General features: G+C 45.6%; 4 protein-coding genes across 6 annotated transcripts; 3 read left to right on the top strand and 1 right to left on the bottom strand.

Annotated features, from left to right (window-relative positions):
* Positions 1-2,174: 2,174 nt before the first annotated feature.
* LOC111079061 lies at positions 2,175-2,835 on the top strand. The gene has a single exon (XM_022374065.2). The coding sequence runs from the start codon at positions 2,249-2,251 to the stop codon at positions 2,693-2,695; it is 447 nt and encodes a 148-aa protein (XP_022229757.2). The 5' UTR covers positions 2,175-2,248; the 3' UTR covers positions 2,696-2,835.
* Positions 2,836-4,672: 1,837 nt separating this feature from the next.
* On the bottom strand, positions 4,673-10,559 carry LOC111079051 (mitochondrial proton/calcium exchanger protein). 3 transcript variants are annotated; one of them, XM_022374053.2, is made up of 5 exons: positions 10,474-10,559; positions 9,805-10,063; positions 6,312-8,623; positions 5,962-6,243; positions 4,673-5,887 (listed from the first exon to the last, which is right to left on the bottom strand). In XM_022374053.2, exons 2-5 carry the CDS (start codon positions 9,875-9,877, stop codon positions 5,498-5,500), a joined length of 3,057 nt encoding a protein of 1,018 aa, XP_022229745.2. In that variant the 5' UTR covers positions 9,878-10,063; positions 10,474-10,559; the 3' UTR covers positions 4,673-5,497. The 3 variants fall into 3 exon arrangements, with proteins under 3 accessions (XP_022229745.2, XP_022229744.2, XP_022229743.2); XM_022374052.2 differs by lacking the exon at positions 10,474-10,559 and adding an exon at positions 10,385-10,466; XM_022374051.2 differs by lacking the exon at positions 10,474-10,559 and adding an exon at positions 10,186-10,448.
* Positions 10,560-11,451: 892 nt separating this feature from the next.
* LOC111079068 lies at positions 11,452-13,116 on the top strand. Its single transcript, XM_041592127.1, has 2 exons — positions 11,452-12,372; positions 12,751-13,116. Exons 1-2 carry the CDS (start codon positions 11,452-11,454, stop codon positions 13,114-13,116), a joined length of 1,287 nt encoding a protein of 428 aa, XP_041448061.1.
* Positions 13,117-13,875: 759 nt separating this feature from the next.
* On the top strand, positions 13,876-17,962 carry LOC111079067. The gene is given in 3 exon segments (XM_022374071.2): positions 13,876-14,766; positions 16,273-17,655; positions 17,657-17,962. Coding segments are annotated over 3 exon segments (2,580 nt in total).
* Positions 17,963-18,041: the final 79 nt, after the last annotated feature.

Raw genomic sequence — 18,041 nt, 5'->3', positions numbered from 1 at the left:
ATATGTGAAAATGAATGATGAACAATTTTAACACGAAGTGCTCGAAGAGATGGGAGTCGGGGAAATGCGTTAACATGCTGTTCACAACTCTCCTCTCTCGTTTGCAGGTTCAACATTTTTTAGCCGTTTACAAATTAATTAAGAGCCCTTTAATGTTTAATACTTAAACATTCCACTGTGCATGCGATGACTCCCCACTTCCACCCGAATGCCACTCCATTGTTTTCGTATCAATTCAATCTCTGCATTTGAATCTGCTGGATATACATACGCATGCACATGCTTCCCAAAGTCTGTGTTCTCATATCTCCAGATATAGCGGACGATTGCAAAATGCAAATGACCTTTGACCATAGAACGCAGTCACCTCCAGCCACCTGTACCACCGTACACCTGCGAGTGGTTTCGCCGGGTGTCTCGGCTAAGTAAACACATGGACAAATGCTGGCTAGGAGGAGGCGGAGGTAGTACACTCACCTGATGTACCAAATGGCGCACCAGACTCAGGACACAGCCAGAGTTCTTTTTAATAAACCGAGCAATGCACACGACATTGTTTACTCGCATCCCGCCCCCGTCCACCGTCCTGTGCTCCCATTTACATATAGATGTTGCAAGAGTGCCATTTAGAGTCAACGAACTTTGCCCGTTGCCCATTAGCTCCGACGAGAGTCGTTGCCAGTTATTAAGTCGTTTATACTTACGGAGGAGGCTGCTGCCATCAACCGTGGTGCTGGTCGTGGACATGCACGTTCTACAACCGGGGAGTCGGCAAGCAGCTTATTACGGGGAAACTGTCCAAAGCATTCATTGCGGACGGGCAGGAGCAGGTCCATCCGGTGTGCGATTCATAAGGGAAACTTTGATGGCAAATCTATCAAAGATTCGTGCCGCATGAACCCCACCCTTGTAATTACGTGAGCGGATATTACTCGTACGAGTACTGCCAATGTTGAATTTAATTAGGATTATGCTGTTGGGGACTGGACTGTCTTGGCCAACAACTGAATTCAAAAATGGAAGCTCTATTGCTGCAAATTCCATTTCCATGATGCACACGCAGCTGGCAGTAAAGTGCAGCTGCAAATGCAACTGCAACTCCATTAGTCAGCAGTCCACAGTGAGCGCTGTGGGCGCTGTGGGCGCTGTGGACGCCCCCCACTTGAAGCCAAATGGCGACAAATGCTGTGCAAATTAATGGCAAGAAAGGAAGCAACTCAACTCCGCGGAGGAGCTTGAAACTATTGATGGATAGAAAAGTGAAGATGAAAACGAATTGAGTCGCATCCAAGTGGAGCAACGGACAGAGAGGAATCTCCCACTAATGGTCAGCCATGCTTAGGAGCGAGGGCTGAGTGCTGCAGCTGTCGCTTATTTCCGTAACTTTCAATCCACTAAAGTAGCAAATTGCAGGAAATCTGCAAAGTTGCGAATTCCCTTAAATCGATTCCCACAGACCAGAAGAGAGAGAGAGAAGAAGAAACACAATCAAGACACAAGCTCGTCGCTAATTTATGCAGTTTACCCAAAGGAAGAGCGGACTGGCGGTGTGGTGTGTGAGTGTGTGTGCAGTGGCATAGGGAAACATGCAAAACAACCAAAATTACATCCAACGAAGCCACTAAATAGCAGAATGGATACTGGGAGCAACCGACCACTGCAATATCGATGCCCAGACACCAGCGGCGACGTACTCACTTCCCTACAACTCTTTAACATGGATATCTGTCGATACGTCTCCACTTTATGGACTTTTCTGGTGACACCCAACCTTCCCATGCATATCTGTGATATTTTTATGGCCAACGTTCGGCCAGGACAGGCCAGACCACGACCAGGACTGGTCGGAAAAAGGGACACTAGGGACGGGAAAGTGGCAAAAAAAAGAGGGAAAAAGTGGGTCTGGTCTGCGAGCACCCCGTATCTCTGTATAATCCACTTTATATTTTCACACTTGCACTCAAATTGAAAATAAACATAAATTCGGGTTACGCGGCATACAAAAAAAAAGGAACAGAGAAGGGATTACCATTCATTGAAAATCGGATTTGGTATTTACAAATTACATACATAAATGAGAGAAGAGTGATCAAGGGAGGGGCATTTATTATAGCACAAAATGGGTCCATGTCTTAGCTTTCTTTGTCAATCTGTGTGAAATTATTTGTTAATCTTTATCATTAAGTTTATCTCATTCAAAACAATTTTAAAAGAGCTCTAAATAAAAAAGTGATTTCCAAATTCCAAAATGAACTCCCAAAAGGCAAAATCCACAGCTGCCATACCCCTGGACTCCCAGAGAAGACTCCAAAGCGGTGGTGGCGGAAGCACTCAAACCCAAAAATCAAATGCAGTGCCACCGTTTAGGATGCGTTCGAAGAGTGACTTAGCCACACTGCCCAGTCCCTATGCAGGGAGCAGCCGCATCTACCGGCCCTTCAGATCCACCATCTTCGACTACAATCTGTCGCCGGTGGAGCAGCAACACTTCGGCAACTGCAGCGATCCCATGAAGTCTGTGCCGGCAGCGGAGCTGGAGCTGCTGCGCAGTGGCCAGCGATCCACCTATCTGGAGCGCCGCTACGAGCACAGCCCCGACGACAAGTACAACTATCCGGAGGCTACCAGCTGGCGATACGGCTGGTTCCACTGTCAGTCCGATCCTTGCCAGAAAAGACGACCAAGAAGGGACTAATTCGCAGATTGTGTTTTATCGTAGACAGTTTCAGAAATGGTACTTGAATGGTATTATTCTTAAAAATTTTGGGTAAATCATAAAATGTATAGTGCAAAAAAAAGACAATGAAAATAAATTAAATATATGTGGGTACAAAGGCAACAAATTCGTTTCCGCATCTGTGGCTGTTGTGCATCATCTCATTTCGGGGTTTCCGTACACACATATAAATATACATATACATATACGAGTATATGCAGCACATGCCAGGAGCTTTAACTGACAGGCCCGACTTCTTGACAGCCGCCCCTGACTGCTGAAATTTTCTTTCTCAATTGTTTAGAAATATGTACTCGTAGGCAGGACAGGCAGTGCAGAGGCGTTTTTTGTGGCTCAGTAGTTTTTAAAGTTTACCCCAAAGTTGCCACTTGATCCGGCTGACTGGCTGCGTTTGCCCCCCAAAGAAAAAAAAATTTATAAAACAGCCACGACAAATTGCATAAGCCACTCACTCTGAGGAACATCCTCCTGCTGCAACTTCTGCAGAAGTCTTGCCTCTTGATATGCTGCACCACGGGGCCATCGTATGCGAATGCGTGTTGTGCTGCCTGTCTGTCTGGCATTTAAAGTGCCGCAAAGTTGAGGAACTCTGGAGAAAGTCGTTGCGGTTCTCGGTCTGGTCTTTTGATTGACTCATGAAAGTCGACAACTTTTTAATTGTTCAGCAACATTTCTCCAAATAATTTATACTTTTTTGTTGACCGAGTATCCAGTCTTTAAGTCGTTGCTGCTTTATTTCATTGGCACAGGGCTTTCCCCGGGCTGTGCTGCCTCTCTCAAACTTATTAACTTCACTCCATTGCGATGCAGTTTGAATTTGCAGGACTTTTAGCTCTGTCCCCTGTCCCATGATTGTCTGCAATTCATGGCAGATTTCGAATTTCATTGTTGCATTCCAAGCACTTTGAACTGAGCAAAGTTTTTGCCGGAACCCGGACCCTCGGCCAGAAGTTTCTTGTCCATCTTCATCTTCATCTCCATCTCCTCCGAGCTGCCACTCCACTGCAGTGTGCTCCACTCGATGGCTGGGTTTCGCCTGATTGCAAACAACAATTCTCACTTGGGCCCCCAGCAGCACCCTCCCAGGGGTCTGAAGTTTATTATTATTTGGCTTGTTTCGCATTTTTCGTGGTTTTATTTACCTTTAAATACAGTTTCGCTGCACGGATATGAGTACGGGTATTCGTATTCTTTTCCCTCGCTTGGCCCTTATTTATTTTCGATTTGATTGTTGGCTGAAAGTTTTTCTGTATTTATTTAGTTTTAACAAACACATCGGGACCCAGAGCAGAATATACCCTAGGAGTCGACCATATGTATTTATTCCCTCGATTGATTAGAAATTTATTAATGCAGTCAATCATCCAGAGTCCAGATGAAGCAATACCCAATGAAAACTTCCACAGTGAAACTGCTAACCGATCTTTTCGCTCAATTTGGATTGGTACGATAGGAATCTGTGCTCCTCCAACCATCTGTATATCTCCGTATCTGCCCAGCAATTAGTTTCCTAAAATGTAAAGTGAATTTATGTGCCACTGTGGCTTGGCAGAAATATGAAAATGTTGCACATTTTGTGGTTTATTTTTATTACCCTCCCTATTGCCCACAAAATGCTGAATGCTGAAAAACTACTAGTAACTGGTTCCCAGTTGAAGGCAAAGTCCTGATGGTTGCAACAAAAGTTTCGGTGCTTGCGGTTATCGAATGCGAATCACTGGCATTTAGGAGCTCAGTTCTAGGTATGCTTCAGTATGCCCCGGGCTGGTCTTAAGCCCAGACCAAGCTCTCTGGCCCAAGAGCATTCTCCTGAAAGGATTGTAATAAGCAATGCAATGATTGAGTTATAAGCAGTGAATGTGGTTGCTAGCAGCAACCGTTCAGAGTAAAATCCATTAATTAAACAACAGTCGTTTTGACTTCGTTTTCTGTGCAGAATATGTTTTAATTGTACGAGTATGTACGACTAATGGAGTCAACAAATTGATGGAAAATTCAGGGAATCGATAAAAGGGAATCATGTACATACGTCAGATGCAGAGGAGTACACGTTTGCATTTTTATACTAAATTTTATTGCAAAACACTTTTACAAATTCTCATAAACTAATTCATTCAAGCACACTCATTATTGTTTAGAATTATCACGTGGTTTCAAAATTCAATTTAATTCCAAAATCATATCTTTCCGCTCTGGCCATTCAGCATGATTCATTCGTATGAATAGAAATAAAATGAACTAAATCGTAAATTAACATTTCGCTTAATGATCACAATCGCTTCGCTAATATGGTTTTTGGGGCCAAGTGAAGTGGCGCACCCGATCATTCACGGTGATGAATGCCGATACGTAACATACATATTTTATCGGTTATTATAGCATTATTATAGGACGTTTAGGACAGTTAAGGTATTTCAAGTGGGGGGATTGGTATTCATATATTTGTGCCTTACTCAGAGAGAGGATACTGTACTACAGCCACGCGTTAAGCAGACGCTCCTACTTCTGTCTAGAATTCAAGTTAAATACACCGTTTGATTTTCGTATTGGTTTGGGCGTTCTATCGTTTTCTCAGTGTTTTTTTTTTTTTGTTTGTTTTCGTTGTGGTTATTTTATAGCAACAATCAATCTAATTCTAATAAGAACATTGTGGACACATAAGCAAACAAATTCTCCTCCTACTTTTCGTGCTTCACTTTCCAATTACTTCGACTTGGGAGGCGTCTTAACCGATCCTATTTGCGATGCCTCGACGGTCGTTTAGAGCACTTTTTTTGAGGCATTTACAGAGGATTGGGGTTGAGGCGATGCGCTTGCCGCGGCCTTATTTGTTACAGGAGGGATTGATGGTGTTGCAGTCGGTATCGTGTGCGGTAGGGTAATGTCCTTGGGCAGGAGCTTTTCCACCTGACGCTCGGCTGCCTCTCGGATCACGGCCTCTGTAGTAACATTACCGGCACTCGCTGAAATGCCACCTCCACCGCCCCCGCCCGATGACTTGGGTGGACCGGGATTTTTCGAATCTTTAGAAGGAGCGCTGCGTTTGGGATTCGTTTTGTTATCATCTGGGGATACTGGCGGTTTAGGCGGCTCATCGCTCAGCTCCTTGGCACAGTCCTTCAACGTCTGAGCCGTGTCTTGGAATGGGGCCTATGGGTCAGGTGAGAATGATCACAATTAAAGCATTTCACAATGAGATGGGGATCAGATTAAAGTTGGCTTACTTCTGATTTCAACTTCTTAGCTATGTCCATGGCCCCCAAATCGCTGGCAATGTCCTTGATCTCCTTGGCGGAGTCATGAAGGCCGTCCACCAGATTGGCTAACTCCTTATCCTTTTTGTCCACCTCAGCCTTGAGCTTCTCGGCATCCTTCAAGCTTCTGGCAATGGCCCTCTCAATCTTCTCCTCCGCATGCAGGATTTGCTCCTTGTCCAGCAGGCAAATGAGTTCATCGATGGCCTTCTCACTAAGATTGATGTTGTCACGACCAATGGACTCCATCACCTGTCGATATAGAAGATATATAATAGGTTAATGCTGGGGTCTTCAATGCGCTATTCCGTTCAAATTGCCTTTCGAATTTCGTTGACGGTAATGACGCCATCCTTGTCAGCATCAAACTTATCCAGAACTTGCCCGATATGCTGGAGGCGCGCATCGTCACTGGTCTCCTTTAGCCTCTTGATGTTCTGCATGAGATCGTCGATGTGAACGATTTCCTCGTTGCGTCGCTTGGTCGCCTGCGTGGTGAGCAGCTCGGTGAACTCCTCGAGCTGCTTCTTATCGATATTGGTGGCTTGGCTGTCGATGCTTTGCACAGCTTTGGTGATTTCATTCACGGAAATGGCACCATCCTGGTCGGCATCCAGCTTCACAAGTAACTCCTCCACCACCTTGAACCGCTCCTCGTCGGAGGCTTCCCGCATGCGTTTGATGGTGGCGACCAGCTCGTCAATATGGACCGTGGGCTGCCGTTCTGGGCTGGACTCAGCCTCCGAGCAATCAATGGCATTCGCCTGCTTGATCTGAAGCTGGCGATGCTCCAGATCGTTCAGGACACCGTCCAGCTGGGATATCATCTTGTTGACACGGTTGTAGAGCATCTTGGCAGCTCGGCTCTCTCGGACCGGCTCCTTGACCACCTGTCGCACCTCCCGCAGCTCCTCCACATCCTCTTTGTAGTCTCGCAGCTCCTCCTTCAGCTCCTTGATGGTCTCCTTCTCCACCACTAACTGCTTGTCGGAGGAGAGTGTGTTCAAAGCATCGGAGAGCATTTGGACGTCTGTGGACGAGATGCCCTTGTCCGTAACGGGAGCGACGGGCAGGGGGGTTTCCTTGTGCTCCAATACATTTTTGGCGCTAGTCAGCTGCTCGGCAAACACGTATGGAGCGGGCTGCTCATCCTTGATTGCTGTGCGCTTGGCAATCACCTCCTCGTGTTCCTCCTCGCGCTCTTCCCTAATCCTGCGCTCCTCCTCCTTGATGATCTCAATCTTGGTCTTGTTGTCGACCTTGCCCTCGCTCTCGCCAATGGCATGACGAGTATGGGCACCCACCGCATCCGGCAGCCCCCTCATCGTCTCCTTCAGCTTCTCCGTGGCATTGCCTTCATCGGAGATGAGCATGGCTCGGGACAACAGCAGCAGCGTGGATGGAACCTGTTCGTTCAGCGACAGATCGATCCACTCCTTCAGCTGGGAGCGAAGGCGCTCCTCGGTGAGACCGTACGCCCTCATGCCACGCGCCTTGCAGGCCTGCTGCAGCTCGATAAGGTCGAGGGATTCAACGCCCTCGCGGACTATCACCCGATCGTCGGTGGCCAAATAGCGCAGCTTGAGGCGCAGCTGGAATCGAAGCAGATTACTGGTGCCAAGCGTATTCATCTCGAGGACACGGCAGAGGGCCGCCAGCTGCTCCCGAGACAGTGAGTCCAAGGTAATCTCATCATCGAAGCGCTTGGCAAACTTGATAATATCATCATTGCTCACTTTCTCACTGGGATGGCGGATCTTTTTGAAGAATTCCTCAAACTGCTTAGCCTCCTCGCTGCTGTGCTCCTTATGCTGAACGGGCATTTGGTCCAAGGTCTTCTGCAGGAACTTGGCCACCTCCAGGCGCACGCCCAGCGACTGCCTCAGCTTATCCTGCTGATCCTTGGCCGTTTGGAACGTGGACGGCAGCATTCCCGGAAAGAATTTGATGAAAACCGGCAGCAATAGCTCCATGAACGGGACTATAATAAACACCGAGAATGGAATCAATCGGAACAGATCCGATGTTGTCCTCTGAAGCTGCTTATTCTCACGTCTGGTGAGACTCTTGCCGTTGAGGACGCGCCAGAGAAGCTTCGAGCAGATGGCCACATCAATGAAGAGCAGCCGAAAGCCATGGTAGTAGTGGACCAGTTCATCCCAGATGCGCAATCCCAGCGACTTTTTTGGTTTGGCCACCGTTTTGTCCGCTGCTGGGGTCAATGAGGCCGCTCCAGCTGCGTCGCCGGACTTCGCGGTCTCGTTTATGTCCGCCCCGGCAGTGGCGGTAGCTGCAGTCCTCGCCGCTGCCTGGCCATTGGCCACCTCCTTCATGATCTCCTCCACCTTCTCCTTCTGCTGGTTCTTTAGCTTCTTGACAGTGACATCGATCTTTGAGGTAGACGACTCGAGCAGGGATCGGCTGGCGTGCAGATGTCGAAACCCATGGCCCGAATAGTAATAGCCGTACCTATATACTGACTGATTCTGAAACAGATTTCGTTGGTGCACCCATTGGTGCTGAGAGCCACTTATGGCCGATGTGGATCTCCTCTGAGTGTGTTCGCATTCCTTTTCCGTTGCCCCATTTGTGTAGTCAGCGGTGCAAGCGGCACAACTGCTCGTTTTGAGATCTGCAAAGGTCGAAAATTGTCATAAGCAAAATAATGGATAATGGATAATTAAAACAAAGGCGCTACAAAGGATTCTCCCAGAGCAATGACCAAATGACCAATAATAGAAACGCAATCGCGTTTTTTTTTTACCAAGGTCTCCCCCTCCACCCCTCGACAAAACAAAAATAAAGAAAAAAAACAGTTCAATAATCTCGAACAGCCGGCGAATTGTGTAAGCGAGCGAGCAAACAAAGAAGGAAAGGAAAAAAACAAAATAAATTATTAATCACGTCGAGCAATAATAGCAAACGGTTTGCCGCTGATAGGTAGGTCTCTGTAGTGGCTTGTGCATTGGGCCCAGACGGAACGAGTTGGTAATGCTGATAATACGAGCTGCGAAGCGAGAAGCGACACTTGAATTAACACCTGGAGCTTATGTAAAGCAGATTCTCGGAGAACAAATTGAGCGGAAACCCTCTAGAGAGAAATGGGAAATCTCTGTCGCTATAAATAAACAATGTGGCAAACATTCAGAAATGTGCGAAAACTGCACTTTTCTACGGTTCACTTTTGCTTTTCTCATTTCTCTTTGTTTCTTCTTACATTTGGCAATCGATCAAGGCAGTGCTAGGCGAACATACACACAAAAACCGAACGTATTCTGACCGAAAATAGGCGACCAATTACGAATATGAACCTTGAAAATGCTGATGGACTGTACATATTGTTTGCGGCGTCGCATTGTCTGTGCTTCTACCTGTACCTGGTACCTGTTCCTTTCCCTGAACCGGTCCTCATCACCATTTCAGGTCAGCAAAATCTAACAAACCTAGAAAATTAAGAGAGTTCTTCGTGATATATTTATTGAATGGGTTAATCATTGGTCAGCTGATAACCGAAATCTCGCTCAAACTAAAGATAAGCTTTATTTGATAGATGGCGTGTTTCAAGGCGAACCACACATATTTATTTAATTTAATTTTAGAGAAATTTTCAAACTCCAGACGATGCCGCGCTAAAGGGAAATTTATAAATGGACAAGGGAAATTTCAGTGCCCACGAATCAGCTGGTCATGAAACAGCAAATCAAAACAAACACATACACAGACGTCACACACACGCATACACACAGAGACGGTCCCTTCGCGTATAAAATCAATGGAAAGGTTTTGAGCCATATCGTGATTATCGGAACTTACAGCGTTTGTAAAAATTCTGAAGCTGGTAATTCGTTTTCAGAGTCCTTCCCTCGCGGCGCAAAAGTGCATTCATGTTTATGCTTTTATTTTAGCCTGTTGGGTGGTGCGGGGCGGTGCTGCTTTGCTGCCAATCCAAATCCAAAAATGTTTTCAATTTTAATTTTGAATTTTCAACAACTCTTGATCGTTTCTTTGCCTTTGTTGTCGTCTGGTTCTCTGTTGATTTAGTTCTTAAAGTTGCTTATTGCGTTTCCTACGTCTAAAAGTAAATGAAATTAAGTTAGCTGAGCTCTCTTCAGGCTGAGATGAGAATGTATCTAATTTGTACAGCTATCACCACACGTATTCACACTATTTTGATGGAAAAGGAAATGTGCTAACAAGTTGATTTTTAGACACACGCACTCCAACGGATGTACATATGTATAGCAGCGTCGACGTCATCGACGGAATATCGCGCGATCTAACTTTATTGTTGTTTTTGCTGATTTCCTTTCCACTCTTTCTTTTCAAATAACATTACACAACTAAAGCAACAATTTCGTTTTCTTTTCAATTCTTGGGTTCACAAATTTCATACGAGTGTGTCAATCGGTTGGTCACGTAACCATCATTATTTGCAGAGTTGCGGATAAATGTAAACACCGATTTCAGCGACATTCATTTTACCATGTATAAATAATTTTAATTGTTTTTCCATGTGTCGTTCCATTGGTTCAAATGAACGTTCTGAACAAACTGAGTTCACTTTAGCCCACTAAACCCACCATTAAAAAACCTCTATTTAAACTTTGAAATAAACGGCGCTAATTAACACAGTTTCTATAATATAGATCCGTCTATCTTTCACCCTGACTGCGCTAAAATACGTCAAGTTTCATAATATTTAAATAACCACTGGTCGACAATGGGTTAATTGCTCTCTATCCATAATCGGAAATCATATTCCTCGATTTTGACATTCGGTTTAATATTAGCAGCTAGCTAGAACCTTCAGCACAATATGTATTTTTTTGCAATTGATGTGGAACTTACTTAAATTAGATTTCTTGTGAATAGTGGTTAAACAACCACGGTCAATAGTAAATAAAAGCATATCACGTAAATGTGTACGTAAAGAAATGTAAGTGTGGCCAAGTTTTTTGGCACATCGGTCGAGTGTCCATCACTGGCGGGGCCATGATTTTGCCGCCCAACTTGAAATCGTATAGCGGCTGGAAAATTTTGTGGTGGTTTGTATGCATAATAATGACCCTATCCGTAAAAAGTTTTTACTATCCCGATGATGTAAATTTACAAAGTGCAAAAAAACCTATAAGGGATCTCTAAGCTCGATGAAATTTTTAATTGCCGGCCTTTGGTCATGCCGTATTTGATTTGTAATTAGGGCGTACAAAAGGCGTAGAAAAAGCTGAAACAGTCCGCCAGCCGTTAATTGATAACAATCTGCCATGCAATTGCAAAAGGGGGAATGCAAAGGGGCCCCAATAGCCCATGGATATTTAAAGGATTTCCAAGCTCTCACTTCATTCAATTGCACAACGTTGAAGAGCAAACTTTAAAATGGGGCGTCGGTTATTTCTTGTACTCGCGCTCGCACTCACAATCAGTTTGGTTGAGGCACATTATGTGGCTTTGAGGCACATCATGAAATCTCTGAGGAAGGAGCTGCCATTTCGTTCTATTCTCCTGCTGCGAAATGAAAAGGATGCCGACTCCTGCTGGTCGCGAGAGGACTTTGACCAAGACATTCCCATCCTGAACTTGAACGCCAATCAAGGTGTTTATCTGAAGAAGATATTCAACTCGGAGATGCTGGCAATGGTGTGCGTGAACCGCAGTGAAGGCGACACCATGAAGGCTCTCTATAGAAATCTACAAGACATTCGCTACACTCCAACCATCATAATGACCCAATCGGACACCAACCTGAGTGCTCTGTTCGAGGACTGTCGCTCCCACAAGATGCTCAATGTGTTGGCCTTGAAGGACTCCGATCGCGAATTTGTCTACAGCTATCGGGCCTTTCCTCGTCTGCAGGTGGTGAAGCGTCGAGTGCTCCACATCCGTCGCTACATTGAGCCGCAAGTCAAGAACATGGAAGGATACCAGATCAACGTTTTACCTGACAATATTATGCCTCGATCGGTGGTCTATCGAGATGCCCAGGGACGTCGTAGGATGACGGGATACCTCGCGCACTTAATAAGGAACTTTGTCGGCACATTAAATGCCACGATGCATATCTGTTGGGACTATGTGCCTGAGGAGGAGATCATCGATAAAATGACGATGTTAAACCTGTCAAATGGTGGAGCTGTGGACTTTCCTTTAGTCTGTGCCAGTCCTGACGAATTCGGTACGAATAGCATTGTGCTGGAGCAAGCCAGTTGGTTTCTTATGCTCCCCATGGAGGCGAACACTCCACGGGCTCGTCTCTTCTACAGGATGGAAGTCTACAAACTGATGCCCATGATAATACTTCTGGCACTAGTGCTCAGTTTTGTTCAGCGACTGGAAAAGGGTTTGGGACCCAGCGTAAGCTTGAGAATCTTTGGCGGCTATATCGTACGTGGATCCTTGGCACAACCATTCGTGCTGCCCCATGGTCCCTCCTTGAGGGTCATGTATATTTATGGGCTTCTGTTTTTTTGCAGCATGCTCATGGGCAGCATTTTTAATGTCAGTCTAGAATCGTGGCTGGTGCATCCACCTGTCGATCGTCTAGTTCTCAGTTTCCAGGACATTCAAATGAAGAAACTGAAAATTCTTGTTTATGAACCCGAACTTCCCCTATTAAAAATGTTTCTCGGTGAAGGGAATCTGGAGCAAAAATGGCATATCTTTGAGACTACCAACTCCTCAACCTTTTTTCAAAGGATGCGAAACTCCTTGAACCCCTCCTATGCATATACGGTAACCACCACAACATGGCCACTTCTTCAGCTTTCCCAGGCCAGACTGACGCGTCCCATCTTTCGCAGGTCCCAAGAGATAGTATTTCATCCGGGTAGTATCTTCGCCATGCCCCTTCCGAAGAACTCAATCTATTGGCAGGCCTTCAATCAATTCCTTTTGCTTACCCACGATAGTGGCCTGTACGAATTTTGGTTCAGAAGAACCTTCAATGAGCTCGCTGCATTGGGTATGATGAGCTACCATGTGGACAATAGCACGCAGCCCTATCAGGATCTCGTGTGGGAGGATTTCTTCTTTATCTGGCTTCTGTATATTGGCGGCACTTTTGCCAGTCTCCTGGTATTCATTTTCGAAGTTTTGTACTTTAAATGGAAGCATGGAGTTAGTCCATAGACTACCTGTTTTTAATTTAATAATCACATAATGAATAAATAATAAATATTTCTTGGAAGACTTTCCAATGGAAAAAATACATGATTTTTCATAGACAGGTTTTCAAGGGGGGTAAGGGGGGTTTTATCCAAAAGATTGAGGTGTGTTGCATGCGGGGATTCAAGCACTGCCGTCACATCAGCCAGAATCCAGAGTAATACATACGTTGCCAGTAGCTGAGTGCAAGGAAAAATACATGACTTCATATTCTTCGCAAAAGTTCGATGTCCAGACTTCAGAAGAAGTTCATGTGTGTAATGGATGGGATCTTAAAAAAGTCCCAATTACTGAAAACTACGATCTCAAAACTAATTAATCATCTAGAGATGTCACACGCTATCGACTTTGTACATCATACAGCTAATTGCCACGCGGAGATCCCAGGACGAGACCCTGACCCCCGCTCAAGAGGTTGATGCCTCCACAACCTGTAAAAGGATTTAAGTTTTTAATTGCCGGCCATTGGCATTGTTGGTTTGTCATTAGGGCACAGTCCGCCAGTCGTTAATTGATAACAATCTGCCATGCAATTGCAAAAGGGGGAATGCAAAGGGACCCCAATAGCCCATGGATATTTAAAGGATTTTCAAGCTCTCACTTCATTCAATTGCACAACGTTGAAGAGCAAACTTTAAAATGGGGCGTCGGTTATTTCTTGTACTCGCGCTCGCACTCACAATCAGTTTGGTTGAGGCACATTATGTGGCTTTGAGGCACATCATGAAATCTCTGAGGAAGGAGCTGCCATTTCGTTCTATTCTCCTGCTGCGAAATGAAAAGGATGCCGACTCCTGCTGGACCCGAGAGGACTTTGACCAAGACATTCCCATCCTGAACTTGAACGCCAATCAAGGTGTTTATCTGAAGAAGATATTCAACTCGGAGATGCTGGCAATGGTGTGCGTGAACCGCAGTGAAGGCGACACCATGAAGGCTCTCTATAGAAATCTACAAGACATTCGCTACACTCCAACCATCATAATGACTCGATCGGACACCAACCTGAGTGCTCTGTTCGAGGACTGTCGCTCCCACAAGATGCTCAATGTGCTGGCCTTGAAGGACTCCGATCGCGAATTTGTCTACAGCTATCGGGCCTTTCCTCGTCTGCAGGTGGTGAAGCGTCGAGTGCTCCACATCCGTCGCTACATTGAGCCGCAAGTCAAGAACATGGAAGGATACCAGATCAACGTTTTACCTGACAATATTATGCCTCGATCGGTGGTCTATCGAGATGCCCAGGGACGTCGTAGGATGACGGGATACCTCGCGCACTTAATAAGGAACTTTGTCGGCACATTAAATGCCACGATGCATATCTGTTGGGACTATGTGCCTGAGGAAGAGATCATCGATAAAATGACGATGTTAAACCTGTCAAATGGGGGAGCTGTGGACTTTCCTCTAGTCTTTACCAATCTTGACGAATTCGGTACGAATAGCATTGTGCTGGAGCAAGCCAGTTGGTTTCTTATGCTCCCCATGGAGGCGAACACTCCACGGGCTCGTCTCTTCTACAGGATGGAAGTCTACAAACTGATGCCCATGATAATACTTCTGGCCCTAGTGCTCAGTTTTGTTCAGCGACTGGAAAAGGGTTTGGGACCCAGCGTAAGCTTGAGAATCTTTGGCAGCTATGTCGTACGTGGATCCTTGGCACAACCATTCGTGCTGCCCCATGGTCCCTCCTTGAGGGTCATGTATATTTATGGGCTTCTGTTGTTTTGCAGCATGCTCATGTGCAGCATTTTTAATGTCAGTCTAGAATCGTGGCTGGTGCATCCACCTGTCGATCGTCGAGTTCTCAGTTTCCAGGACATTCAAATGAAGAAACTGAAAATTCTTGTTTATGAACCCGAACTTCCCCTATTAAAGATGTTTCTCGGTGAAGGGAATCTGCAGCAAAAATGGCATATCTTTGAGACTACCAACTCCTCAACCTTTTTTCAAAGGATGCGAAACTCATTGAACCCCTCCTATGCATATACGGTAACCACCACAACATGGCCACTTCTTCAGCTTTCACAGGCCAGATTGACGCGTCCCATCTTTCGCAGGTCCCAAGAGATAGTATTTAATCCGGGTAGTATCTTCGCCATGCCCCTTCCGAAGAACTCAATCTATTGGCAGGCCTTCAATCAATTCCTTTTGCTTACCCACGATAGTGGCCTGTACGAATTTTGGTTCAGAAGAACCTTCAATGAGCTCGTTGCATTTGGTAAGATAAGCTACCATGTGGACAACAGCACGCAGCCCTATCAGGATCTCGTGTGGGAGGATTTCTTCTTTATCTGGCTTCTGTATATTGGCGGCACTTTTGCCAGTCTCCTGGTATTCATTTTCGAAGTTTTGTACTTTAAATGGAAGCATGGAGGTAGTCCATAGACTACCTGTTTTTAATTTATTAATCACATAATGAATAAATAATAAATATTTCTTGGAAGACTTTCCAATGGAAAAAATACATGATTTTTCATAGACAGGTTTTCAAGGGGGGTAAGGGGGGTTTTATCCTAAAGGGTGAGGTGTGTTGCATGCGGGGATTCAAGCACTGCCGTCACATCAGCCAGAATCCAGAGTAATACATACGTTGCCAGTAGCTGAGTGCAAGGAAAAATACATGACTTCATATTCTTCGCAAAAGTTCGATGTCCAGACTTCAGAAGAAGTTCATGTGTGTAATGGATGGGATCTTAAAAAAGTCCCAATTACTGAAAACTATGATCTCAAAACTAATTAATCATCTAGAGATGTCACACGCTATCGACTTTGTACATCATACAGCTAATTGCCACGCGGAGATCCCAGGACGAGACCCTGACCCCCGCTCAAGAGGTTGATGCCTCCACAACCTGTAAAAGGATTTAAGTTTTTAATTGCCGGCCATTGGCATTGTTGGTTTGTCATTAGGGCACAGTCCGCCAGTCGTTAATTGATAACAATCTGCCATGCAATTGCAAAAGAGGGAATGCAAAGGGGCCCCAATAGCCCATGGATATTTAAAGGATTTCCAAGCTCTCACTTCATTCAATTGCACAACGTTGAAGAGCAAACTTTAAAATGTGGCGTCGGTTATTTCTTGTACTCGCACTCGCAATCATTTTGGTTGAGGCGCAGGATGTGCCTTTGGGGCACATCGTGAAATCTCTGAGGAAGGAGCTGCCATTTCGTTCTATTCTCCTGCTGCGAAATGAAAAGGATGCCGACTCCTGCTGGACCCGAGAGGACTTTGACCAAGACATTCCCATCCTGATCTTGAACGCGAATCAAGGTGTTTGTCTGAAGAAGATATTCAACTCGGAGATGCTGGCAATGGTGTGCGTGAACCGCAGTGAAGGCGACACCATGAAGGCTCTCTATAGAAATCTACAAGACATTCGCTACACTCCAACCATCATAATGACCCAATCGGACACCAACCTGAGTGCTCTGTTCGAGGACTGTCGCTCCCACAAGATGCTCAATGTGTTGGCCTTGAAGGACTCCGATCGCGAATTTGTCTACAGCTATCGGGCCTTTCCTCGTCTGCAGGTGGTGAAGCGTCGAGTGCTCCACATCCGTCGCTACGTTGAGCCGCAAGTCAAGAACATGGAAGGATACCAGATCAACGTTTTACCTGACAATATCATGCCTCGATCGGTGGTCTATCGAGATGCCCAAGGACGACGTAGGATGACGGGATACCTCGCGCACTTAATAAGGAACTTTGTCGGCACATTGAATGCCACGATGCATATCTGTTGGGACTATGTGCCTGAGGAAGAGACCACCAATATGAAGACAGTGGTTGGCCGGTCGAAAGACGGAAGTGTGGACATTCCTCTAGTCGTTACCAGCTTAGGCGAGTGCTGGTACGATAACGTCGTGATGGAGATGTCCAGTTGGTTTCTTATACTCCCCATGGAGGCGAACATTCCACGGGCTCATCTCTTCTACATTATTAAAGTCCACAAGCTGATTCCCATAGTATTACTTCTGGCTCTAGTGCTCAGTAATGTTCAGCGCCTGGAAGCAGGGTTGGCTCCTAGCGTAAGTTTGGGCATCATTTGGGACTATGTCCTGCGCGGATTCTTGGCCCAACCATTTGTGCTGCCCTATGGCCTCTCCCCGAGGCTTATGTTAATCTATGGGCTTCTGTTTTTGCACACCATGACCATTTCCAACATTTTCAATGTCAATCTGGAGTCGGGGCTTGTGCATCCACCCATAGATCGTCAAATTCTCAGTTTCCAGGACATGCGATTGGGGAATTTAAAAATTCTTGTTATTCCCGCTGAATTTACCTTCATAAATAAAACTCTTGGTGCAGAACAATTTGGGAAAATTGTGGATATATTTGAGATTACCAACTCCTCGAAAATTTTCCAACTGATGCGCAGCTCGCTGAACCCCGCTTATGCATATCCGATTACCACCACATTGTGGCCACTTCTTCAGCTTTCGCAGGCCAGGCTGACGCGTCCCATCTTTCGGAGGTCTCGGGAAATAGAGTTTAGCCCGGGTTATGATTTTAGCCCTGCCCCTTCCAAGGAACTCAATCTATCTTCAGGCCTTTTCCAATTTTGTCCTCAATGCCCAAGCAAGTGGCCTTTACAGGTACTGGTTCAGGAAGACCTTCAATGAGCTCATTTGCATGCATAAGATAAACTACAATGTGGACAATAGCACCCAGCCCTATCAGGACCTTATGTGGAAGGACTTTTACTTCATCTGGCTTGCATATATTGGCGGCACTTTTGCCAGTCTGCTGACGTTCCTTGGCGAAGTTTTGTACAACAAGTGGCGGCAAGGAGGACGTCACGACTAATTATATGTAATTAATTATTATTCATAGACTATCTGTTCAAATGTAATAAACTCTCATTTGTTGTTTCATCACGACTTCG

The sequence above is a fragment of the Drosophila obscura genome, unplaced genomic scaffold (genome assembly GCF_018151105.1).
Source record: "Drosophila obscura isolate BZ-5 IFL unplaced genomic scaffold, ASM1815110v1 contig_17, whole genome shotgun sequence".
Taxonomy (NCBI): domain Eukaryota; kingdom Metazoa; phylum Arthropoda; class Insecta; order Diptera; family Drosophilidae; genus Drosophila; species Drosophila obscura.
Note: the sequence above shows the minus strand (reverse complement) of the source record. Positions and strands in the feature narration are given on the sequence as shown.